The sequence below is a fragment of the Panthera tigris genome, chromosome C1 (assembly GCF_018350195.1).
Source record: "Panthera tigris isolate Pti1 chromosome C1, P.tigris_Pti1_mat1.1, whole genome shotgun sequence".
NCBI lineage: Eukaryota > Metazoa > Chordata > Mammalia > Carnivora > Felidae > Panthera > Panthera tigris.
This window is the reverse complement of record NC_056667.1, coordinates 201,447,064-201,471,933: the sequence shown is the minus strand read 5'-3', so window position 1 is coordinate 201,471,933 and position 24,870 is coordinate 201,447,064. Positions and strand designations below refer to the sequence as shown.

The 24,870-nt window shown below is 45.2% G+C and overlaps 1 protein-coding gene across 2 annotated transcripts; it reads right to left on the bottom strand.

Moving 5' to 3' along the window:
* Positions 1-19,259: 19,259 nt before the first annotated feature.
* On the bottom strand, positions 19,260-24,834 carry RETREG2 (reticulophagy regulator family member 2). 2 transcript variants are annotated; one of them, XM_042995358.1, is made up of 9 exons: positions 24,461-24,834; positions 24,074-24,180; positions 23,050-23,080; positions 22,563-22,698; positions 22,070-22,154; positions 21,587-21,730; positions 21,336-21,430; positions 21,041-21,176; positions 19,260-20,785 (listed from the first exon to the last, which is right to left on the bottom strand). In XM_042995358.1, exons 1-9 carry the CDS (start codon positions 24,742-24,744, stop codon positions 20,160-20,162), a joined length of 1,644 nt encoding a protein of 547 aa, XP_042851292.1. In that variant the 5' UTR covers positions 24,745-24,834; the 3' UTR covers positions 19,260-20,159. The 2 variants fall into 2 exon arrangements, with proteins under 2 accessions (XP_042851292.1, XP_042851293.1); XM_042995359.1 differs by having other exon boundaries at positions 21,339-21,430.
* Between the last annotated feature and the right edge of the window lie 36 nt (positions 24,835-24,870).

Here is a 24,870-nt window from a genome sequence, read left to right as displayed (position 1 = left end):
GCTCAGTCGGTTAAGCATCCGACTCTTGATTTCGGCTCAGGTCATGATCTCACGGGTTGGTGAGATCAAGCCCCGAGTCAAGCTCTGTGCTGACAGTGCAGAGTCTGCTTGGGATTCTCTTTCTCTCTTTCTCTCTCTCTCTCCCCCTTCCCCTCTGCTCCTACCCAGCTCACTCTCTCTGAAAATAAAAATAAAATAAACTTAAAAAAAAAAAAAGCTTAATAGGGGCGCCTGGGTGGCTCAGGCAGTTAAGCGTCCGACTTAGCTCAGGTCATGATCTCGCGGTTTGTGAGCTCGAGCCCCACATTGGGCTCTGTGCTGACAGCTCTGAGCCTGGAGCCTGCTTCGGATTCTGTGTCTCCCTCTCTCTCCCTGCCCCTCCCCTGCTCGTAGTCTGTCTCTCTTTCAGAAATAAATAAACATTAAAAAATATTTTTAAAAATGAAATAAATTTAAAAAGCTTAATCAAAACATATGAAGAAGCAACTGGATGATATATGCAAAGACATGTCATACAGGGCAAATATATACATTTCAGGAACCCCCAGTCTGGGGTGGACAAGTATCTTTTTAAGTCAAAACCTGAAGGATGAGTGCATGATAGCTAAGTGAAGGCTAAGGGAGAGAGGAGTAGAGTGGAAGGAGATGGTATTCCAGGCAGAGGAATCAGCAGGGACAAAGACCCGGAGATAAGAGAGGGAACGAGGTCTTTACATCAACTTTAAAAAAGCTTGGGGCATCTGGATCTTAGGGTATAAAAAGCAATCTAGAGGGGAAGCTGGAGAGCTAGCAGGGGTCACATTAGCTCAGATAGTGGAGGCCACAGTAGTATTGAGAACTTCAGCATAAATATAACAAGAGACTACAGATAGCTTTAAGTAGGGGAGGAACATGATCAGGTTTGTATTTGGGGAAGATCACCCTGGCTTCAGAGTGGAGAACAGATCAGAGGAACTAGGAGATCGGAAGAAGGGAGACCAGATAGGATACCAGCTGCTACAATCCAAGCAAGAGATGATGATGGCTTGAACTGGAGTGGGGGCAGTGTTTAGAATTAGAGTTCAGTAAGGAGTTTAGGTATGAGATAGATATTTTAAAATAAGTAAATTATCTGGGGTGCATGGGTGGCTTAGTTAAGTGTCCAGCTTCGGCTCAGGTCATGAGCTTAAGGTTCATAGGTTTGAGCCCCGCGTTGGGCTCAGTGCTTATAGTGTGGAGCCTGCGTGGAATACTCTCCCTTTCCTTCTCTTTGCTCCTCCCCTACTCGCACATGTGCACAGTCTTTCTCTTTCTCTCAAAAAAAAAATAAAAGTAACTTTCCAATATATCACTGAAAGGATAAAATGAAAGGGGGGAATTCTATTTTCCCAGAGCAATTATGAAGTACTTAGAAAAAAACATTTTAAGAAAAATCCCAACCTTATCTGCAGGAAACACCTTGACTTACCTCTATGCAAAAGCTCAGCCAAATGGGGTTAGTGTATGGGGTACACTTTGGCCATTCCTTCAGGGAAATTCTGGCTGCTGCTTCCCTCAACCCACCCTCACACCCTGGGGTGGCTCAGGACAACCATGTTTCTGCCCTCCCAGCGATGATTGGTCTGGGGGTAATCATCTGACACATACTAGGTATCTAGGCTTGTGTTGCCCCAAAAGCATAGCCTGAGATAAGGATCTGGGTGCAGGTGGTTCATGTGGGAGGTAATCCCAGCCAAAGTAGGAGACGGAGACAAGGAAGGAAAGAAAACCAATAGAGAATGTTATTGAGGGGCACCTGGGTGACTCAGTCGGTTGAGCATCCAACTTTGGCTCAGGTCATGATCTGGCGGTCTGTGAGTTCGAGCCCCGTGTTGGGCTCTGGTGACAGCTCAGAGCCTGGAGGTTGCTTCAGATTCTGTCCTGTCTCCCTCTCTTTCTCTGCCCCTCCCCCACTCTCTGTCTCTCTGTCTCTGAAAAATGAATAAATGTGAAAAAAAAAAGGAATGTTACTGAGGGGTGCCTGGGTGGCTCAGTGACTCATGATCTCACGGTTCATGGGTTGAAGACCCACGTCAGACTCTGCACTGGCAGTACGGAGCCTGCTTTGGATTCTCTCTCCTCTCTCTCTGCCCCTCCCCTACTCACACACAGTCTCTGTCTCAAAAATAAATAAACATTAAAAAGAAAAAGAATGTTATCGAGCTGATTACCACTGTGGTAATAGGAGCTCAGTTCCACTGGGATATAGAATGCACCTCAGAATTGTCTTTCTAAAGGACAGAAGGCTGGGCGGACTCCTGTCTGCCGTAAGTTGGGGATTGTTGCTGGGGGTGATAACTCTCCCACACTCACTTGGTACAGCCAATCTGCACCTGTGTGTGAGCTGACTGAGCTATGGAGGCTTTGCCCCGGGGGCAGAAATGGTGAGGCTGGGTTTTGAGGTGGGAAGCCAGTAAGGCTTATAGGAACTGTCCCCAGCAGTAGCTGAAGTCATAGATGGACCAAGCAAATGTGGCCCGGGGCACCAGGAGCATCTGCTGTATTTGGCTATACGGCCAATCAGATTCTTTCCCAAGAATTTGGAATTGAGGCCGAGAGAATCAGTATTCATAATATATAAGCTATAGGATGGCCATCTGCCATAGTACCATACTGTCATACTGACTGGGGGACGGGAGAGGAGATTGCTATCTGCAGTCCTCTGTTATCTGCAGTGGGACACAGTGAGCTCCATAAAAAGAGGTTAATCTTGTGGCTCACACATTTGGGCTTAAGTCATATCATGACCTAAGTCTTTTGCCTCCTCCCAAAGTCTACACCCCGATGAAACTATGGCTAACTGCTATTATTTCATTGAGTTCATTTTGTCTGTTTTAAGATAGTTAGGAGTCATCCCAGTAGATTCAGGGTATTTCTCAAGGCTTTGTCAGAATCTCTGATCACAACCTGATGTCAGGCTGATGACATTGTGGAGGCTCTTGATGCAGGTGTGCATGTGAGGGCCCTCTGCCATGGGGGTCCACCTTTTGACGTAGGTCCCTAAGAAAGAACAGTTGTTGAAGAACCTGCCATTTGTGAACTCCAGAACTCCGTATCTGTGAAATCCACCATCAGTTCCGTTAGATTTAAACTTACGAAATTGCTAATATTTGACTATTTTTTTTAACTTAAAATGTTTCCATATGATTTAATCTAATCTAAGCAGCATATATCATGGGCAAGAATTGTGTTTCTCTGACCTTCTATCTAATCCTCAGCCTGCTGGGATTTTGACCCCAGACATGAAAGCAAACAGTTACTGTCTGAGAGTATGGTTTAAAGTCCACACACCTTAAAAACAGATGTGTCCAATGTCTATTTTCCTCTGCCCTTCAAGCTTCTGCCATTTGCTACTAATAATACATAGGAAGAAAGTATTAGATAGGATTCAGGCAAAGCTGCCATAACAGAGACTCAAAAACAGTGGCACAAATGAGAAAGAAGCTTAATTTCTCGTTTGTGTAATAATCCAGGGCTTGGACACCTCCTATTTTGTGTCTCCACCATCCTAAGCTGTTGCCTTTGTCATACGGTCCCAAATGAGTCCTTGCTCCAGGCAGCAGAGTGAGGGGGGAAGAAAAGGAGAGCGCCCCCTACAACTTAAGGGCATGACCCTGAATTTGCATACATCACTTCTGTGCACTTCGCATAGTCACATGATCTCCGTCATGCTCATTCGCTAGCTGGGAAATGTAGTCCTTAGCTGGATAGCCATGTGCCCAGATAAAATTTCAATTATTTTGTCAGTGAAAGAAAACAGATACTTGGGAGAAAGCTAGTGTCACAAGGGGAGATAAAGGATAAATTTTGTGGTATGTGGACCATCTTGAGTTTGAAGTAGTAAAGAAGGTGCTGGGTCACTTAATGTAGCATAGCAGCCAAGATTGTAGAAGGCTTCTTAGCTCATGGGGTTTGAAGATGAGAACAATGGGATTGAGCAGTACTTGGCCACTCTTCTGCTGTAGCCCACTCTGTTGATTGTCTACCCAACAGCCTTTCCCCAGCTCCCTCCTTGAGGACAAAACCATGATTTTAATCACCCTTTTCCAAGCAGTCGTGTTTTACATGGATCCCTTTGCAGCCACCAGGATGAGTCTTAAAAGGCCTAAGTCAGTGTTTTTCAAACTTTCTAACCACTACTCATATGTTATACCCATTAAAAAAATTTTTTTAAGTTCATTTATTTTGAGAAAGAGAGCAATCAGGGGAGGGACAGAGAGAGAGAGAGACAGAGACAGAGAGAGAATCCCAAGCAGGTTCTGCACTGCCAGCGCAGAGCCTGAAGTGGAGCTCAAACTCAGGAACTACAAGATCATGACCTGAGCCGAAATCAAGAGTGAGATGCTTAACCGATTGAGCCACGCAGGCACCCTCATTTTATACCCATTTTATAACTACATTGATACTCAACACACACACACACACACACACACACACACCCCAGAGGCCAAAACTGATAGTTGACGTCATTATGTTTATGTTTGATGCACTCTGATATTCTATTTCATTTTTTTTTAATGCTGGTTGCCATACTGTATTATTTCCATCCCACCATCCTATAAATGGGTTGCAAACTTTAGTTCAAATTAAAAAAATCCCCGCAAAAAAAAAAAAAAAAAAAAAAAAGGAAAGAAAAGAAAAGAAAGCCCTCCTGCTCTAAGCCGATTAAACTGCCCTCATTCACCTTGGTTAAGGCATATAATACAATTTGTACCTGAAAGAAAAGTTGGTCCTAAACCTTAAAAAAGACAAAATGATGATTGTTGTTTTAAAAATATAATGATAGAGTTTTTCTAATAAGTCTGCTTGACCTTCATCTGGCACGCTTGGAAATATAGCTGTTGTTATAGTATATTTGGCTAACAATCCACTGCTGATAAAAGTACAGTTTACAGTTTTGTACCATTAACCTGTGGAAATTGATACGGTGTTGTTCTTACATAGCCTTGAAGAAACACTAACCACAAAGGCGTTATTTTTTTGCCTGTGGAACATTCATTGGTTTGTACCTAACCTAATAATTATGTTCATTTATTGATATACATATTTCTTCCTTGAAAGCAGGGAACCAACTTTTTGTATTTAAAACATTTTTTTAAATGTTTACTCATTTTTGAGAGAGAGAGAGAGTGAGCGAGCTTGCGGTTGTGAGAGTGGGGGAGGGACAGAGATGGGGGGACAGAGGATCTGAAGTGGGCTCTGTGCTGACAGCAGATTTGGGGCTTGAACCCACGAACCACAAGATCATGCCTGAGCTGAAGTTGAACGCTTAACCAACTGAGCCACCCAGGCGCCCCAACTTTTTGTATTCTTTTAAAAAAAATTTTTTTTTAATGTTTATTTATTTTTGAGAGACAGAGACAGAGCACGAACGGGGAAGGGGCAGAGAGAGAGGGAGACCCAGAATTCAAAGCAGTCTCCAGGCTCTGAGCTGTCAGCACAGAGCCCGAAGCGGGGCTCAAACCCATGAACCATGAGACCATGACCCGAGCTGAAGTCAGACGCCCAACCGACTGAGCCACCCAGGCACCTCCACTTTTTGTATTCTTTACCAGTTCCTTCATTTATGATTTAAATAAAACCTTTATATGCACTTACTGTCTACTTAGATGAGAATTTATTTCTGCTCTAAACATTACCTGTGACAGGTAGCTTTCAGGCACCCATTTTGTGACCATGAATGGAGCCAAGCAGAGAGGACAAGTCAACATGTTGAAGGTGGCAGAGAAGAGAGATGGGAAAGATCCAGAGTTGTTGATAAATTAACCTACCCTGAGCACCACATCTGGCCTTTTGTTATATGACAGAATAAGTGTCTTTGTTAATGAAGTTTTCTGTGTTTTGCAACCCAAACTTCCTTTATGATATACCTGTTATGGCAACTCACATTAATAAAAATGAACATGTGATTCATTCAGTTGGAACTTTTTGCTGGTGGATTGTCTACACATGGTGTTGGGTGTGGTGGTAGCAGTAGAATGATTTCTGAGCTCCCGACCAACCTTACAGACCCTCCCTTCACAGCTCTGGCAAGATTCCTGATATACTAATATTATAATCTGTGCATTAATATTATGTTTAGGGGCACCTGGGTGGCTCAGTCGGTTAAGCATCTGACCAGCTCAAGTCATGATCTCATGGCTCGTGAGTTCAAGCCCCACGTTGGGCTCTGTACTGACAGCTCAGAGCCTGGAGCCCACTTATTCTCTGTCTCCCTCTCTCTCTGCCCCTCCCCTGTTCACGCGCTGTCTCTCTCTCCTTCAAAATAAACATTAAATTTTTTTTTTAATATTCTGTTTACTAGTATTTTATTTTATTTTATTTTATTTTATTTTATTTTATTTTATTTTATTTTATTTATTTTATTTAACATACATTTATCCTTGAGAGACAGAGAGAGATAGAGTATGAACAGGAGAGGGGCAGAGAGAGACACACACACACACAGAATCGGAAGGTGTCAGCACAGAGCCCTATGTGGGGCTCAAACTCACGGACTGTGAGATCATGACCTGAGCCAAAGTCGGACGCTTAACCGACCAAGCCACCCAGACACCCCTCTGATTACTTATTGTTAATCTTAAATAATTTCCAAGGCTTAGGGGTGCCTGGGTGGCTCAGTCAGTTAAGCACCTGACTCTTGATGTTGGCTCAGGTCATGATCTCATTGTAGGATCAAGCCCTGGATCAGGCTCCATGCTGAGTGTGGAGGCTGCTTGGGATTCTCTCCCTCCCTCTCTCTGTCCCTCCCCTGCTCGTGCTTGCTCTCTCTCAAAATAAATAAATAAACTTAAAAAAATAATAAATATTTTCCAGGGCTTTATAAATGCTTTTATTTTGTTTTAATATACAACTACCAGAGTTTGAATCATCCTCTTCATATTAAACTATAGTCATTTGGTTTCAAGATTTTTTTTTCCTGTCTACATTCATCAGTGGCTTTAGAATTGTAGGCTTTCAGTTTTTGGAACCTTGTTTGGAGCAGACTAAACAAAGATAAACACTGTCTTTCTCTCTGCTCCCACTCCATGGATGCTCAGATAACCGAAGGCTTAGAGGACCCTAAAAATAAAATCTTTGGAGCTCTCTCTTGAGCATGAGCCAGAATGTTTTAACCACCACAAGACTTACTTCAGACACCGCAGAGACCACAAGAGAGAGCGAAGCTCTGACAGTCTCTCTTTTCTCAGGCAAAACTCCTCCTAACCTGATGGGTTATAGCTATTTGTGCGGATCAGTAGCCCAGGAGCTTTCCACAAGTTAAAAAGGGTGGTGAACCAACCCAAGTCACCACCCCCTAATGCATAGATTGAATGTAGGTTCCTCGCTCCCTGAATAAAGGAATAAAGGAGAGAAATCCAGTAACATTTCTACCTTGAACAAGGTGTGTCAGAAGTTATCAGTTAACAGTTGAATACTGCGCAAGTCTCTTTGTAGACCCACAAAGCATACGCAGACCTGAGAAGCAGCTTTGTGCTTCAGCTGTGGGTAACTGAGCCTCAGCCTCCTCCCTGAAACAGCAGAAATCGGCTCTACAACTTAGCAGGTGGGGTGATGGCCAGGCACCTCTTGTTTCGGGGCCAGCAGGTTTAAAGCAGACAAGGTCAAAGTGAGGATGCCAGTCAAGGTGCCCAGTTTGACTCAAATGTTAGCCTGATGGTATCCGTTTAGTGGTTTTCCTCCTCTTCAAACAACTCTTAGAGAACACATACAGAAAAGGAAAGGAAAGCTGTTTTGTTCACTGTCCAGTCCTGGTCTTATTCACGTGTTACCTTTCGAAGTAGATATTATGTATTCCCATTTTGCAGATGAGAAAAGTGAATTTGAGGGGCGCCTGGGTGGCTCAGTGGGTTGAGCGTCCGATTTTGGCTCCGGTCATGGGTCATGATCTCGCGGTTCATGAGTTCGAGCCCCGAGCTCGGCTTTGTGCTGAGTGCAGAGTCGGCTTGGGATTCTCCGGCTCCCTCTCTCTCTGCCCCTCCCCCGCTCACACTCTCCTTCCCTCTCAAAAATAAATAAACATTAAAATTTTTTTTTAAAAAGAAAGAAAACTGAATTTGAGAGATAAGTTACTTTCTCAAGGAGATAGCATCTGAAGCCAGATTTTTGTATGGCCATAAGTCGCTTGTATGATGAAATCATTATACAACATTGCTTCCCCCAAATCTACTTTATAACCTTTTTAACAACTGAAAAAAGGAATCTTAAGTGGCGGGTTTCTGAGTGTTTGTAGGGAATCCCAGATCTATTCAAGGGTTATCAATAATCAAACACCCTAGCAGAGCAAGATGTTTAAATATCTAAGTGAGATAACCAGGATGGGGAAGCTCTTGGAGCTGGCTTCAGATCCCAGGAATTAGTAGAGCAGCATAGGTCCACCTTCACTGAGGTCTGCCTTGCTGCCTCAAGTATGTGATACACAACCTTTGTGACACTATTGTCACTTGTTCTCAAGTGCCCTAGCTGTCCTGTGAGCTAATTAGACTCCTAGTTTAGGTATATAGTTCAAGTTCATATGACTTTATGGGTTACACAGTGATCTCCTATATATTTGATTCAACCTACTAAATATTGACCAAGCCTTGTTGGATTTCATAATACCCCGGGCATAGAGAAAGTGAATAACTCATGGTCTCTACCCCCTAGTTGCTCAATGTCTAGTAGTAAAGACATATAAACAACCAATTCAAAGTGAAAAATGCCCTAATACAGTGGCTTTCAAACTTATTCAACCTTGACCCACACCAAGAAATATATTTTATGTCTCATCCCAATATATTTAAATGTAACATAAATACTATCTAAGGGTCCCTAAGTTGATTTCATGACCCACTAATCCATGACTCGTAGTTGGAAAACTGTGCTCTAATGAATGTACATAAGCTATAGAACACAGAAAAGGGGGCCGGTAATGCCCAGGAGTGGGACTGGGGAGGGACAGTGGGAATTCTCCAGGCAGACAAGATGCCAGAGGTATTCCAGCCCCAGGAAGGGCATGGGAAGAACACTGCAAATGTTATAGATTACCCTAACAAGTAGGGCATGGAGGAGATTGAGTGCACAAGAGGCTAGGAGAGTGGAAAAGGAACTTTCTGTTAAATAAAGTAGATTGAACACACACATTTTATGTTTGTTCCCTTCTCAAACTCCCCTAAAATAAGAGAATAAAGAGAGCAGAAGAAAGAACACATGATTTAAAAATGACTAGATATTATTTAGATATGATTTTTAAAAAATCTTGGAAAATGGAAAGCTAATAGAGGAGGGATGATTGGGGGCATAAATCAATTTGGGCTGCAGGGCCTTGGAAAGGCTTGGGATGGGAAGAAACAGTTATATCTGAAGGTGAAATGGGAGACTGGGGCTGAAAACAGAAGGATGAGTTGAAGATCCACATAAGGAGCAGTTAGATTCCCAGATTCCCTCCTCTGATCTGAGCGGCCAGATGATTGCTTCTCTTACCTCAACAGAAGGCAGGAGGTATATCCTCCTGAGAACAGACCAGAGGGACTCTGGGCTTAGGGCCATCAGATGCAGCTGATGGGGGAGAAGAGAAACCACACCCTTACTTCAGCTGGCTTCTAGAGCACTGGCAGTCAAGTTTATACTCCTCATGCTGGAAAGTGCAGCCTTCTTCTCTAGGGGAACTGACCGACCTAAGCAAAAAGATCCACAGATACTGGCATTGGGGGGTTCCCAACAAAATGGTTGTCTCTGCCAAATCACCCTACAGGAAAGATGCCAAGCACTGGGTCCTACTTGTGCCTGGAGAGTATTCATTTGGCTTTTAGGAGCCTCTACTCAAATATGAAGGAGCAAACCAGGATTTGGGAAATCTCTATCATGAAAGAGGCCAAAATAAAGAAAAAAATGTGGGGGGTGGGGGGCACCAGTGACAATGCAGGGAGCATAAAAATATAATTAATAGAACTATTATTAGGTATTATATATAATAATATTTTATTATGTGTGATTATATAATATATATAGTTATATGACATATTAATAATGATTAATGCAATTACCCTCAAAGAACAGATTTTTCATCTAACGCACAAGAGCAAGAAATTCTAAAAAGGGATATTCAGAAAACAAAGAAAGTTCTTCGAAATAAAAAATATAATCACAGGATAAACAATTCAGAAGAATGGTTGCAATGTAAAATTGGGAAGATATTTTAGAAAGAAGAACAAAAAAGAAAACAAAATGGAAAAATAGGAAAGCAAAGGTAAGAAAATCTCAGTCTTTTTTTCTAAAAAATTTTTAAAGGTTTATTCATTTTTGAGAGACAGGGAGCGAGCAGGGGAGGGGCAGAGAGAGAGGGAGACACAGAATCAGAAGCAGGCTCCAGGCTCTGAGCTGTCAGCACAGAGCCCGATGCGGGGCTCAAGCCCATGAACCTAGAGATCATGACCTGAGCCAAAATCGGACCCCCAACCGACTGAGCCACCCAGGCGCCCAGACATGAAGCTGAAAAGCCAGGTAACTTTTGTATTATTTTGAAAGGTGTGCTTCTAAACATGTATAGCTGGGAAAACTAGCATTCAAATTCACACCTTGATTCCAAGTTTAGTATTCTTTCCATATAGCCAGAGCAGTATAATTTAGATCAATAGTTCTCAACAGGGGGCAATTTTGCCCTGAGGGAACATTTGTGAGGGTGGAGGGGATTTGGGGAGGGTGCTACTGGCATCCAATGGACAGAGACCAAGGATGCTGCTCTTCATTCTACAATGAACAGGATGATCCTTATCACCACCAATAAAGAATTATCTGGCTCAGAAGGTCAATAGTACCTTTAGTCAACAGCTGAGAAGCCCTGATTTTTTTTTTTTTTTTTTTTTTTTTTTTACTGTTTATTTATTTGTTCAGAGAGAGAGAGATAGAGAGCCAGCAGGGGATGGGCAGAGAGAGAGGGAGACAGAGAATCCCAAGGAGGCTGTCAGCACAGAGCCCAACATAGGGCTCGAACTCACGAACCATGAGATCATTACCTGAGCTGAAATCAAGAGTCTGATGCTTACCGAACTGAGCCACCCAGGTGCCCGGAAAACCCCTGACTTAGATGAAATGTAAAATTGGAGCTATTCTGAGCAGTTCAAATCACAGTGTCAATAATTACTAGCCGTTAGAGGTTGACAGATCAGACTAAAATGACTTCACTGATGTTTCGAGTATTTATTTTAAACAAAGGAATCATTTATTTTTACAGCAAAATGTTCAACATTTAAAAAAGTAGTTTCTGGGGGTGTCTGGGTGGCTCAGTCAGTTGAGCGGCAGACCCTTGATTTCCACTCAGGTCATGATCCTAGGGTCTTAGAATCCAGGTCTTAGATGCTAGATTCTAGACCTTAGATCCTTAGATCCTAGACCTTAGATCCCAGATCCTAGGGTCTTAGAATCCTGCATCGGGCTCCTCTCTGAGGGTGGAGCCTGCTTAAGAGTCTCGCTGTCTCCTTCTTCCTTCCCCCTGATGGAAGGAGGAGGGAGGGGGATGGGCTAGATGGGTATTAAAGGAGGGCACTTGTGATGACCACTGGGTGTTGTGGGTAAGTGATGACTCACTAAATTCTACTCCTGAAACCAATATGGTAACTAACTAGAATTTAAATACAAAAATTTTTAAAAAGCATGAATGTTAAATATATATTGTTTTACTATAGATTACCAGAATATAAAATTAATCAAATATTATTTTAAAGCATAAACTAAACACCAGTAAAAATTAAAATATAATCATAAGCAATTGAAAATAAAATTATTTGCTTTTTTTTAAAGTAATAATTTCTTAAAGAAAATATGTAAAGATTTCACCATTAAGTTTTAAGTGTATTTTTTGTGCAAATTTTCCTAGCTGCTGGAAAGGCTTTCTGGTGTTTTACTACTCAAGAGAATGTGAGGAGATGAAGTTGTAAATCTAACTTCAAATATAGTTCTCTGATTCCTCCTTATTCAAATAATCTCATCTCTTGTTCGCGAACTTATTTTTTTAATTAATTAATTAATTTTTGAAAGAGAGCGCGCGAGTGGGGGAGGGGCAGAGAAAGAGGGAGACGGAATCGGAAGCAGGCTCCAGGCTCTGAGCCGTCAGCACAGAGCCTGAAGTGGGGCTCGAACTCATGATTGGTGAGATCATGACCTGGGCAGGACGCTTAACCGACTAAGCCACCCAGGCACCCCGTGTGTGTCAACTATACTTTTTAAAAAAGTTCTCAGGGCACCTGGGTGGCCCAATGGGTTAAGTAAGCATCGGACTTCGGCTCAGGTCATGATCTCACAGTTTGTGAGTTCGAGCCCCGTGTCGGGCTATGTGCTACAGCTCAGAGCCTGGAGCCCGCTTTGTATTCTGTGTCTCCCTCTCTCTCTGTTCCTCCCCCACGTGCACTGTCTCTCTCTTTCTCAAAAATAAATAAACATTAAAATAAATAAATAAATAAATAAGTAAATAAAAGTATGGTTGACACACAACGTTTCATTAGTTTGTGGTGTACAACATAGCGATTTGACAAGTCTATATGTTATGTATGCTCACCCTAAGTGTAACAAGGAGATCTTTTTGAACCAATGTTTTGTTTCTTGAGGTAGATGTGATCCTTTTGATCTCTGGCAAACTCAAGTGTTTGTTTCAAATGAAAAGTTTCTGATTTGTATCCATCTTCTTTAATTTCATTGACTAGAGATTGAGATTCTGATGCAGAGAATCTATATTAATCTTCATATTGTCCTGTTATTAATTCTAGTTGTTTAAAGTGTCCTTGAACTAGTAAAAGTATTTTTGTAATAGAAGCTCATTTGGTCTGTTGACATATTTTTCTCCTCCTGAAGTCTGTGGAGTGCAATAGTGCTTTTTAAACAAGTAACACTTTGTGTGTTCAAATTTTTAATTCAGCTATACCTCATTTATAAATGACCCAGAATTCAGATTTCTTTTTCTAATGTTGAAAGAATCACTTTACCTCACCTATAATTCTATGTTGGTGCTTTAAAATAGGAGGATGTATGGGACAACCAGAATACTGAAAAACAGTGCTATAACCACAACTAGCTGTGTAACTTAGGGCAAGCCATTTACCTCATTCGGCCTCAATTTCATCATCTGTAAAGTAGGAGGTGAGGGAGTCCTACGTCAAAATGTAGTGGTGAGGAGTACATAAAAGGATACATGTAAAGCACTTAGATCTATGTGTATCATAGTATCATGTGTACTAAATAACTTAGCAAACGTATATAATTAGCTATTACTGTATTGTCCACTTCCCACGTGTTAATACGTGGTCTTTATTTATTTATTTTTAATATGTAGATAAGCCAAATCTTTTAATGAAATTTCCAGGTAAGCTTGGTGTGGTTGTTTTAAAATATGTCCCTGAATTCTTTGCTTCTTCTCCCTTCAAAAGTGTGAGCTGGACTCAGTGACTGGTTTCTAACAAATTGAATATGGTGGAGGTGATAGAGTGTGACTTTTGACACTAGGTCATAAAAAGCATTGCGGCTTCCTTCTTGCTCTCTCTTGGATCACTTGCTCTGGGGAAGGTAGCTGTCATGTGAAGACACTTGAATGGCCATAGGAAGAGGTTAGCATGATAAGGAACTGAGGCCTCTTGCCAGTGAGTAACGGAGGCTTCTAGCCAACAGCTGTGTTCAGTGTGCCATTGTGGAAGCAGATCTGTCGGCCCCAGTCCAGCCTTCAGATGACTGCAGCCGGCCCTAGCTGACATCTTCACTGCAGCCCTGTGGGAGACTTTGAACCAGAACCACCCAACTAAGCTGCTCCCAGATCCCGATCCTCAGAAATAGTGTGAGATAATGTTGTTTTAGGTTGCTAAGTTTTGGAGTAATTTGTTATGCAGAAATAGATAATCAATACACTTGGTATTGACACTTCTTGTTGATGTATAACTAATACATACAGAAATGTATATAGGTGATTGGATTTTCAGAAGTTCAACACTTCTGTATAACCAGCACCCAGATCAAGAAATGAGATATCACCACCCTTAAGAAGATTCCTCCAAATGCTGCTCCCCCACCCCAAGGGTAGCCACTATCTTGACTTCTAACAATATAAATGTACTTTATATAAATGGAATCATATGTATTTTTTTGTGTCTAGTTTCTTTTATTCAATATTTTGTTTGAGATTCATGCATATTTTTGTTCTTACACTTTGTTCATTCTATTTAGTTGTCTGAAATATACAACATTTATCCACTGAATAACAAACTTCCATATGTTGTATTTATCATACGTATTTCTTCCCAACATTGTGCCACGTTTGCTTTATCATTATGTCCATCTGTCCCTCTCTCTCCCTTCCTCCCTCTCTCTACACACACACACCATACATTCACATACTCATGTATTTATTTACTTTTCCAAATCATTTGATATACTTTGCAGAGAACATGACCCTTCATCTCTGAAATCTTCAGGATGTATATCCTAAAATAAGGATATCCTCTTATAGAAACAAAGTGAAATTCAGGAAGTTTGATCTTGATACAATCTTTTATGTAGTATACAATCCATATTCAAATTTTACCGGTTGTCCCAATAATGACCTTTATAGGAACTTTTTTTCTCCCACCCAGATCCAAGATCATCCCTTGCATTTACTGTCATTTCTCTTTGGTCTCCTTCTCTTTTTTAATATTTTTTTCTTAAGTTTATTTATTTATGTTTGAGAGAGACAGAGACAGCATGAGCAGTGGAGGAGTAGAGAGAGAGGGAGAGAGAATTCTAAGTAGGTTCTGCACTAGCCAGCACAGAGCCCGATGCAGGGCTTGAACTCACGAAACTCTGAGATTATGACCTGAGCCGAAATCAAGAGTCAGACACTTAAACGACTGAGCCACCCAGGCACCCCACTTTGGTCTCCTTTTCAATCTTGAATAGTTCCTCAGATTTTCATTATGTTTTATGAAATAGACATTTTGAAGGGGAGTCCACTCACTTTTCATACTTAAAAAGAAAATGAGATTTCTTTTAACCTTATTCCATTTCTGCAGAGTCACTTTTTTTTCAAGCATTCACTAATACATATAACTGGATTTTTGATGAAAATATTTAGCTGAGGGGTGCCTGGGTGGCTCAGTCAGTTGAGCGTCTGACTTCAGCTCAGGTCATTATCTCATGGCTCGTGGGTTCAAGCCCCACATTGGGCTCTGGGCTGACAGCTCAGCGCCTGGAGTCTGCTTCAGATTCTGTGTCCCCCTCTCTCTCTGCCCCTATCCTGCCCTGTGTCTCTCTCCCTCAAATATAAATAAACATTTAAAAAATTTTTAAAAGATTTTAAAGGAAAATATTTAGCTGAGTCTAAATAGTTTGGTCAAAACTGTTTTGGATGGGGCGCCTGGGTGGCGCAGTCGGTTAAGCGTCCGACTTCAGCCAGGTCACGATCTCGCGGTCTGTGAGTTCGAGCCCCGCGTCAGGCTCTGGGCTGATGGCTCGGAGCCTGGAGCCTGTTTCCGATTCTGTGTCTCCCTCTCTCTCTGACCCTCCCCCGTTCATGCTCTGTCTCTCTCTGTCCCAAAAATAAATAAATTAAAAAAAAAAAACTGTTTTGGAAACATGACACTTTGATACAATCACGGAAGATCAAGCTGGTTGGGCACTCTTACTCTAAACTCAGAAAAGCCTTTAGCTCCAAAACCAACAAATACGAAATTCCAAATCTAGATCACTTTCACTGCCTTTAGCCTAGCAGAGGAACAAAGAGCTCACAAGTCTATGTGCGGGTTATGTTAGCTTAGCTACCATCCACTCTAAAACAATAGCAAACAAAGGCAAGATATTTACTATCAATAGGTACGTACCACACAAAAATCTATTTACATTGGCTGCTTCAAAAGTTCAAACACTGGTTTAGTATAGTTTGACATATGTTTACTGAACATCTACTATGTGCCAGGCACTGTGTTAGGCTCTTGGAATATTCAGATGATTAAAACATAGTCCCTGCCTTCCAGAATAAGCAGTATAGTGGAGGTTATACATACACACATATACCTATATCTCCCCCCCCCCCCATATCATGCTTGTATAGAGAGAATGAAGATTCCACGTGATACATGGAAAAACAGAAGGACACTGAGGGAACACCAGGAGAGCAGGTCTGATGTGGGGGGCAAGTGATGTGAGACATCAAGGGAGTCTTTGTAGATGGAGAGTGTCCTAAAGTACATGTTCAAAGACAAGTGAAGTGTTTGCCAATCAGAAGGATGGGGTGTGTGTTTGTGTGCAAAGCAAGTGTGGGGGAGGACAAGCTGTGTGGGGTTTGGTGCTGTAGTGTAAAAAGCAAGACAGGGCACTCCCAGTGTTGGCCCACTGAAATAAATTCCCTTCTAGTTTCACCACCAAAGAAAAAAAAAAAAAAAAAAAGGCAAGGCAGGGCAGGGACAGATCTCAGAGGCTTTTAAGCCATACCAGGGAGCTTGAATGAAAGTTTGTAGGAGAGCCTTTGATCAATATTAAATGGCAGAAAGGCTTACCACATTTGCATTTTAAAATAATCTAGCCATATTTCGGGGCACGAATTTCAGTGGGGGACAGGAGTGTGGGCAGGGAAACTGTCACAGTGTGCCAGATGAGTGATGAGAGAGATGTGGATCAGGGCGGTGATAAAAGTGACAGAATCAAGAAGTAATTAGGACATCAAAATAGCAACTGGTGACTGGGTGTGGGATGAGGCGGATAGTAGGGCTTCATGGTTGGTGATGGCAGCAAGCAGGATGGAAAATAGAGAAAAAGCCCATCTATTTAGGGGAGGTGGGGGTGGAGGGCAGAGCGGAAAGAGGGTGTGTTGAGCTTTCAGTATGCTGAGCAGTAAGTACCTAAGAGAGGTTCAGGTGGAGATGCCTCGTTGGAAGTTCTGGGCAAGGAGTCGCGTTAAGATGCAGAAGTCATCAGCACGTGAGTAGAAACTAAATGGGTAAACGTGTGAAATTGCCCTGGCAGTGGGAAGAAAGATGAACCAGTGACAGACTTGACGATCACCAACATTTAAGGGAGCAGGAAGGAGTCCAAGGAAACTTCAGTCAGACGTTAAAAGCAAAGCAACATGGTGGTATATTATTGTCCTTCCACGATGGAATGGACGGTTCTTGATCTGTTAATCCTTGATCTCTGTACTTTTAAAGATCATTTAAATCTACTCCATTTTGCAATATCCTTTGACCAGAAAAACAAATTCTGCCAAGCACTATTATTAATCAAATTCTTGTCAAAGATTTAATCTCTGCCCTCTGAAGTCCTACAGATAACCCTTCAAAGTTTGAAGGCAGCTAATGTGACTCAGCTCAGCTCTCTCTTTTCTTGGGACAACATTCTCTGTTCCCTCACCGGTTCCCCAGATGACGATTTTCAGCCTTCATCTCTGGTGACCCTCTACTGGGCACACTGCACTGTGTCAGCTTGTCTATGAGCGTAGGAAGCCATCCCCTGTCAGTATTCTAACTTGTGCACAGCACACTACAGGTATTATCTTCCTTGCTTGGGAAACTCTATTTCTAGCAATGCAGCCTAAAATTAAGTTTATGACCAGACACCTTACACTGTCAGCTGTTTGAATGTATAGTTGACTAAAGCGCACTGCCCTTCTTCCAACATAAATGTAATCGACTCTTGTGGCCCCAGCCTCTACTACTACTGGTGATTTTTGTTTAGCCTAAATTGTAGGTTTCACATCTCTGCCCATTTTTCTTTCACTCAGGAAAAGCTTTCTTCTTGTCTCTTTCATCATGGGCAGGAAATAGCCAGGACACCTGATAATGAAAAAAATTGTAGACAAACATGTAGCAACCATCAGACCAAGGTGAATGTCAAGAATTGACCCTCATGAACTTCAAATCTATGGCGAATGTTTTGATCCAAGGCTTTTGGCTCTGTCTTCAGACTGTAAGCGTAAGAAGGAAATGGGGGTGTCTGGGTGGCTCAGTCAGTTAAGCATCTGACTCTTAATTTCAGCTCAGATCATGATCCCGGGGTCATGGGACCAAGCCCTGCATCCGGCTCAGCACTGGACACGGTGCCTGCTTGAGATTCTCTCTCCCTTTCTCTGCCCCTCCCTCCTCTCAAAATAAGTAAACAAAAAATTCAGTTAAAAAAAATGGATTCAAGGTGACGCATATGGCAGCTATTGTCTTTCTGATCAGTTAATTCTATTTTTCTTGAATCTCCCGTTTGTTGATTAGAACTCTATTTTTTCCCTTCTGAGACCGCCAGATGATTAGAAGTGCATGGTCCTTTGGAGGCAGAGGACAGGGCCTCAATCAACCCTAAAGGATGGTCTCTCAGGAAAAGATGAAATAAATGGAGGAAAACATTCTCACGTGCTTAGGAGAGACATGGCATGGGAGTCAACCCCCCAAAATCAGGCAGCCTTGCAGTACAGGATGCTTCCAGCTGAAGGCAGAGAACGTGAACTCCTCAAAGAGGCCATCTGCTCAGTTCAGGGCTTTCTCTAATGTTGTTCTTCCCCCTAAAGAGCAAGGATTCCGGAGTCCACTCTACGAAGCTATTAGATTGGTTCTCTATAGTTCCTACATCCTCCAACACCTCCCCATTTGCGCCCTTTTAATGAACAGGGGCTTCCTGTTCCAGGGCGTTCGCTGGAGCCAAACTGCTTAAGTTTGGATCCAGACTCCATCATTTACTAGGACTGTGGTCTTCAGGAAAGTTAGCCCACCTGTAAAATGGAGTTGCTATGTGTCTCAGGATTAGGAGGGGAAACGGAGTTAATAAATATAATAAACCGCTTGGAAGAGTGCCACGCACATATTCTGCTTTTGATTCGTACTATTTCTTCAGTGTTCCTTGGACTCAAAGCAATTTTGATATGGGTATAGGTCTTGTTTGGGTCCCCAGTATAAACAAGTCACGGTTGAGCGAGCTAGTTGTGAATATGCGCACGGGACAGGACTTGTGGGGACACTGAGGTTGTAGGCAACATGGCAGAAAACGATCGTTCTGGTCCTCGATTTGTACTGACTAGGAAGACGAGGCAGTTTCCTCCTGCGTACACTTTATTCACACATGCTAAATCTCACTGTACAGATCACTCTGTCAGGGAAGATGGCTAAGGGCAAGTTAGGGCTGTTGGGGTAATCCTTGCTTCTGGCCTTGTTTTGCACCAAGGTAAATAAATAGCCAGGAACAAGTCTGAGGGCACAAGGGTGAGGGGTGAGGAAGGAACAGAGCAGTGTGGGAGGCAGCTCACAGCGAGGCAGGCAGGCAGGCAGCAGTTCTAGCCAATCAACACTTTATTTTTCCACTCAACACCTGCACAGATGTTACTGTCCACTTCCTGACCCTAGTAGGGGTCCCACCACACCAGGACCATTCACGGCCCAGAGAGCGGTCGCTTTATTCCTTCCTAGAGTAAGAGGACCCTTCATCCCAACAAGACGGAGCTCCTGCTCACTAATGCAGTGCTGGTGCACATGCTGTGGGATTCCCGCTCTCCTCCCTCATCACGAAAGGCTGGGATGATCTAGGGCAAGGGCGCGGTGCAGGTTATGTGGGCTATAGTGACGTTAAGTGCATAACCACCGGCCTGACCCACCACCCCAGGTTTAGTCTGTACCACCCAGACAGGAGCCTCCCTAAAGCTTAGCCACCACCTGCTGGGAAGGAGCCGGCAAAGAGCGGGGATGGAGCTGCTAAGGACAGGACACAGGCAGGATATAAAAAGCAGAGAGGAACACAGGACAGGAAAGACAAATGGTCAAGTGCCCAAACTAAACAACTAGTGGGACACGAGGACAGAGCAGCACAGGTCCCTGAGGATAGGAGGAAAAAGAAAGGGAACGACCACCAGGGCTGGAGGCATAGTGGAATGAGAGTAGAGATGAGGCAGGGAGGCAAGTGCAGGCTGTGGGAAGGACTTCCCTAGCCCTGTTCACATCCACTAACCCAAGTGTAAAATTATTTACAAACTTAAAACCAATCCCAGGCACGGGCACTGTTCCAGGCCTGGGACAGCAGGCAGGCAGGCAGGCAGGCAGGCAGGGAGAGGGTGGACTGGCTACCATCTGACAGCCAGCTCCCCCATGTACGACCCCTCCCTAGAGTAGGGAAAAGAGGAAACGGTGACGTCCCTGGCCAGGAAACCCTACTGTGCCTGCAACTCCTTCCCCTGTGGCTCATGGCTCTGCCACGGCCTGAGCCTCTTGGTCTGACTGTACCAGAGAGAGGGTGTCGGGCCCTAGGGATGGAGGGGGTGGAGCATCAGGGAGCTCTGAGGGTGTCTCTGGCCCCAACCCCAGCTCAGCATTCAGCTGCTCCAGCTCCCCCTGATCCAGCAATTCGAAGTCCTCAGTGGTAAGTGCCTCTTCTTCCTCAGGGACAGACAGGGGCTGGGGCAAGTCCTGGGGAGGAGGTGGGAGCACTGAGGGGGAGGGGACCGGGTCACTTTCGGCCAGGCAAAGTAGGGGTGACAGGGTGTTCGGTGGAGTGGGGAGGTCACCACTCACTGCCTCCGGGCTCAGTGTCTCCGCTGGTCCTCCAGGGGAGAGCTTCCCTCCATGTGTGGGAGAGCCTGCCCCGTTGAAGTGCGTGTTCACAAAATGAAGAGGGGACGAGAGCCGAAGCAAGGTTTCCTTGGCTACCACATCTTCCTCCTCTTCTTCCGAGTCCAGGTCTTGCCTTGAGAGGGCCTGAGGAGGGCCCAGCAGGTCTTCAGGAGGGACTGGCTCCGTCTCCTCTCCCTCCCCCAGCTCCCGGCTCAGGGCTTCCTCTGGCTCACTTGGCAGGCTCTGCTGGTCCAAATCTATGCAGAAAACAAAGAGTCAGGAATGGGCGGATGGGCCTGCTGTTCTGAACTCTCACAACAGGCAGTCAATTCAAGGATGAGAACTCAGGACATGGAATACTGGACCAGGCCTTAGGCGTTAAGGTCTTTCAGAGCTTGAAGTCGAATTACAGGATCAGTTCCCAGAAAAAACATTTCTGGGGGTGATAGAGAACATGGCCAGCATCCACAACAGGGAACAGGAAGACTGGGAGGACAAAGAGCTTCTCATACCCTCTGAGACATCAGTTAGCTGTGGAGTTGTGGCCCGGGATACAGAGAAGCCACCACTCTCCAAGATAGAAGCCTCCTCGTCTGACAGCTCTGAGTCTGTTATGGCCAAGGCCAATGCGGTTTTCTTCACATCCACCTGCAGGAGAACCCAGATAACAGAACAGATGAGAAAATAAGAGAACCAATTTTTCAAAAGCACCCCCGCCCACTGCCTCCCACCCTCTTGAGAAGTAGCTGCTCTGAAGCAGATTCTCCTCCAGCCTCTACTTGGCATCCCATCTCCCTTGGACCTCACCACCGGGGAGAAGCCAGCCAGTTCTGCTTCGCTTTCACTCTCTGTCTCCGCCAGTGGCTCATCACCTCCAGGGGGTGCATTCTTCCCCTGCCGCTCTAGAGAAATAACAGCAGGGCAGTGACCAAGCAGAGACGGTGGTGGGGGACAAATGTGGTCAAGAGACTAGAGAGTATCTAAGTTCCAGGGCACTTCATGAGCCATAAACCGATGCCTTCCCCCACACCCCCCTCCTGGGCATGGGAGCCCCTTACTCTTCTTGTCGTGTTTGTGATGCAAGGCATCAGCTTCTGCCTTCATGCTGTAGTCCAGCTGCATGAGCAGGGGCTCGAGGCGAGTATACATCCTCTGGATCAGTTCATGATAAACCACCAGGGGCCACAACAGGATGCTCAGCACTGGAGGTTAGAGAGTCCACTCAGGGCTTCCTATGCCTATTTCCTGAGGGCCCTCATGCAACTGGTCCCTAAACAGAAATTGCTGAAGGCTTTCTGGAGGCTGGACAAACCTTCTCCCTCCACATCTACCACTCTCCTGCCCAGATGACTCTTCCACCATCACTAACACTCCAGCATCCCCTGGAGATCTCCATAAACAGATCATCAAAAAAAAAAAAAAGAAAAAAAAAAAGAGAGAGAGTGCACCATCCTCCCTTAGGGCTAGCCAGTCCCTTTGACCCAGTCCAAGGAAAGAGAAGGAACCAGCTTTGGGAAAGGCAGGGGTTAAAGTCTACTCACAGACAATGTAAGAAATCATAATCCCCGGAACGTAGTGTCCCAGCACAGCCAGTACAGCACAGCCAGAACAAACTCGAGCACAGAACTGCAGAGAAGAGAACAGGGTCTGAGAGGTATATGCCCCACTCATCTGGGCAAGAAATTGCTGTTCAGCTGGTGGAAGGAGGGGTATGCCTTCTGGGGATGCAGCGATCTAGTCTAGTCAAGAGAATGCCCAAGACAACCAATTCAGTAAGCTTACAATAGACATCATCAAATGCCTACAACTCAGACTGATATCCCTTAACAGGAAACAGTGTCAAAACATCACAAACTTACTCTCTGAAATGAGACTACTCCTGTACCAGGCTACTCGCTGCATGTGTTGCCTCAAAAAGGCCCCCAACCCTCTTCCTTCAGTGTCCAGCCAGGGATTTCACGTTACTACTCCCCATTCCCCTACCTCTATTTCCCCACAGTGCGGGAAACTGTTATATGGCATGAAAGAGGTTACCTGAGCTGGATTCTGCCTCTTGTACTGCAGCAGCTCCTGCAGATGAATCTGGAAGGTGAGCCAGCTCTCAGCCAGGTATCTGCACAACTCGGGCACACTCAGCAGGTGCGGCCGGGCGCCTGACCCCGCACCCTCACTGGGGAGACATGACATGACCCCTGGAGGCCTCAGACACCAGCTTCCTAGGCACTCAAATCCCTCTGAGAATGCCAATGAGATCTTCAGTCTAAAAAACTGGACAACCCCACCTCCCAAAAGGAGGCTGTCCTCATCTTGGGAAGCAAAGCCCAGAGTTCCCAACCCTCTGCCCCCAAAGCATCAGGCACCCAAACACCTAAATAGGAACCCAGGACCGAACTTGTTGCCAGTCCACTTGCTATGCTGGGGTCTCTGCAGACCCTGCAGTGTCGCCCTGCACTGTGGGGACACTGGCACCAAAGCAAAACAGGGTTTGGGCATTTGTCTTCAAGAGCTGGCCTGCACTCACCTGTCAGAGTGGGGCTCCTCTGGGGATGATGCTATAGAGAGAGGTGGGGAACAAGTTATTGAGTGGTAGGGCTCTGGGAGACACTTCCCAGGGCAGAAACAGTTGCCCCTCCTCTGCATTCCCAGAGCACCTTCAGACACCAAGGTAGGAAAAGTTACATTGTCATAATTGTTTCTATTTACACAACTGTCTCCCTCTTTAATCACTTTCTTTTAAAGATTTCTTTATTATTTCTAAGTAACCTCTACACTCAACCTGAAGCTTGATCTTACAACCCCGATATCAAGAATGCTCTGAGCCAGCCAGGTACCCCACACTTTAATTTTTTTTTTAATTAATTTATTTATTTTGAGAGAGAGAGCACACAAGATGCGTGCATGGGGGAGGGGCAGCAAAAGAGAGGGAGAGAGAGAAAGTCTCACGGTAGCCTGACTTGGGGCCTGATCTCACTGCCCTCGGGATCATGACCCAAGCAGAAATCAAGAGTCAGACACTTAGCTGACTGAGACCCCCAGGTGCCCCTAAACTTCACTCTTTTCAAACACACCTTATTCGTGTTTACATCCCAAGTAGCTCACACACAGGTGACATCTAATTGCTCCAAAATACCCATTCAGTAAATACAGGCATAACAACAACAAAAACAGAACCTAATATTCCCATGATTCCTGTGCTATCTGAACCTCTACCACGAGCACAGAACAGGTATTAATTCATTTAGTCTTCAGTTGCTTACCGACTAAATTCTATCATTCTTGTTTTATAGAAGAGAAAGCCGAGGGAAATAGAAATTGAGTGGCTCTTACAAGGTCACACGCACAGCAAACGGCAGAGCAAGCAATGGAACCCAGGCAATGTGGCTGTAGAGTCTGCACTCTTAACTACTACGCTCACAGTAACACTAATTTTAAGGTGGTGCCTGGGACCCGGGGGCCTGCTGTACATTTGCCCTCACCATTCAACCCACCCAGCGGGCTCAGGCACAAAGCAAGTGCACAACGGGGCTTACTGAATGAATACTCACCTGCGATGTCAGGGAAGAAGCGAGGCTGCCAGAGATCCAGCAGAAAATAGGCCAAAAGTGAGACGCTGAGTAGGAAGAAGGGCCGGAGGGACGACGAAGAGAGCAACCTTAGGGAGAGACAGGCACCTCAGCGATGAGTGGGTGAGAGGCCCCCGCATCCATCGCGAAAGGCGGAAAAGCGCCCACTGATGGGGGAACCGGAACCTCCAGGCCTACCATGAGACCCGAGACAGAGGTATGGGACAACCCCGACCGACAACAGACGGGGGAAGGGGGCCACTCCCCCGAGGCAAGTGTCAACCCCAGGAACGGGAAAGGTGCTCCCGGCCCCTCCCGCCCCCGCCCGCCCGCGCAGCCCGGCCCCGCCCCCTCCTCCGTGGCCGTTACCAGAAGAGGCCGTTGAGTGCGGCCGCCGTGACCAGGCTGTGCAGCGGTTTCTCCCACACCAGCAGCCGCTGCGCTGCCGCCAGCACTGCCTCCCAGCCGCGGAGCCGCAGCCACAGCGTCGTGGCCAGGCGTCCCACCGCCTCGGCCGTGGCCGCCTCCTCCTCCGCCTCGCCGGTGGCCTCCCCCATGCCTAGGCTCAGACCCAGGCCCAGGCCGAGGCTCAGGCCTGCCCCCGAGCCCCCACCCGCGCCGGTGTTACCACCGCCGCCGCCGCCGCTCGCCATAGCCCCGTCGCAGCCGCCGCCCGAGCCCGCGAGGAGCCAGGGCTGCGCGGCCGCCGCCGGGGGCGCGTCAGGCGGAAGGGGGCGCACGCCGCGGAGAGCGCAGCCGAGGCCGCCCAGGGGCCGTCA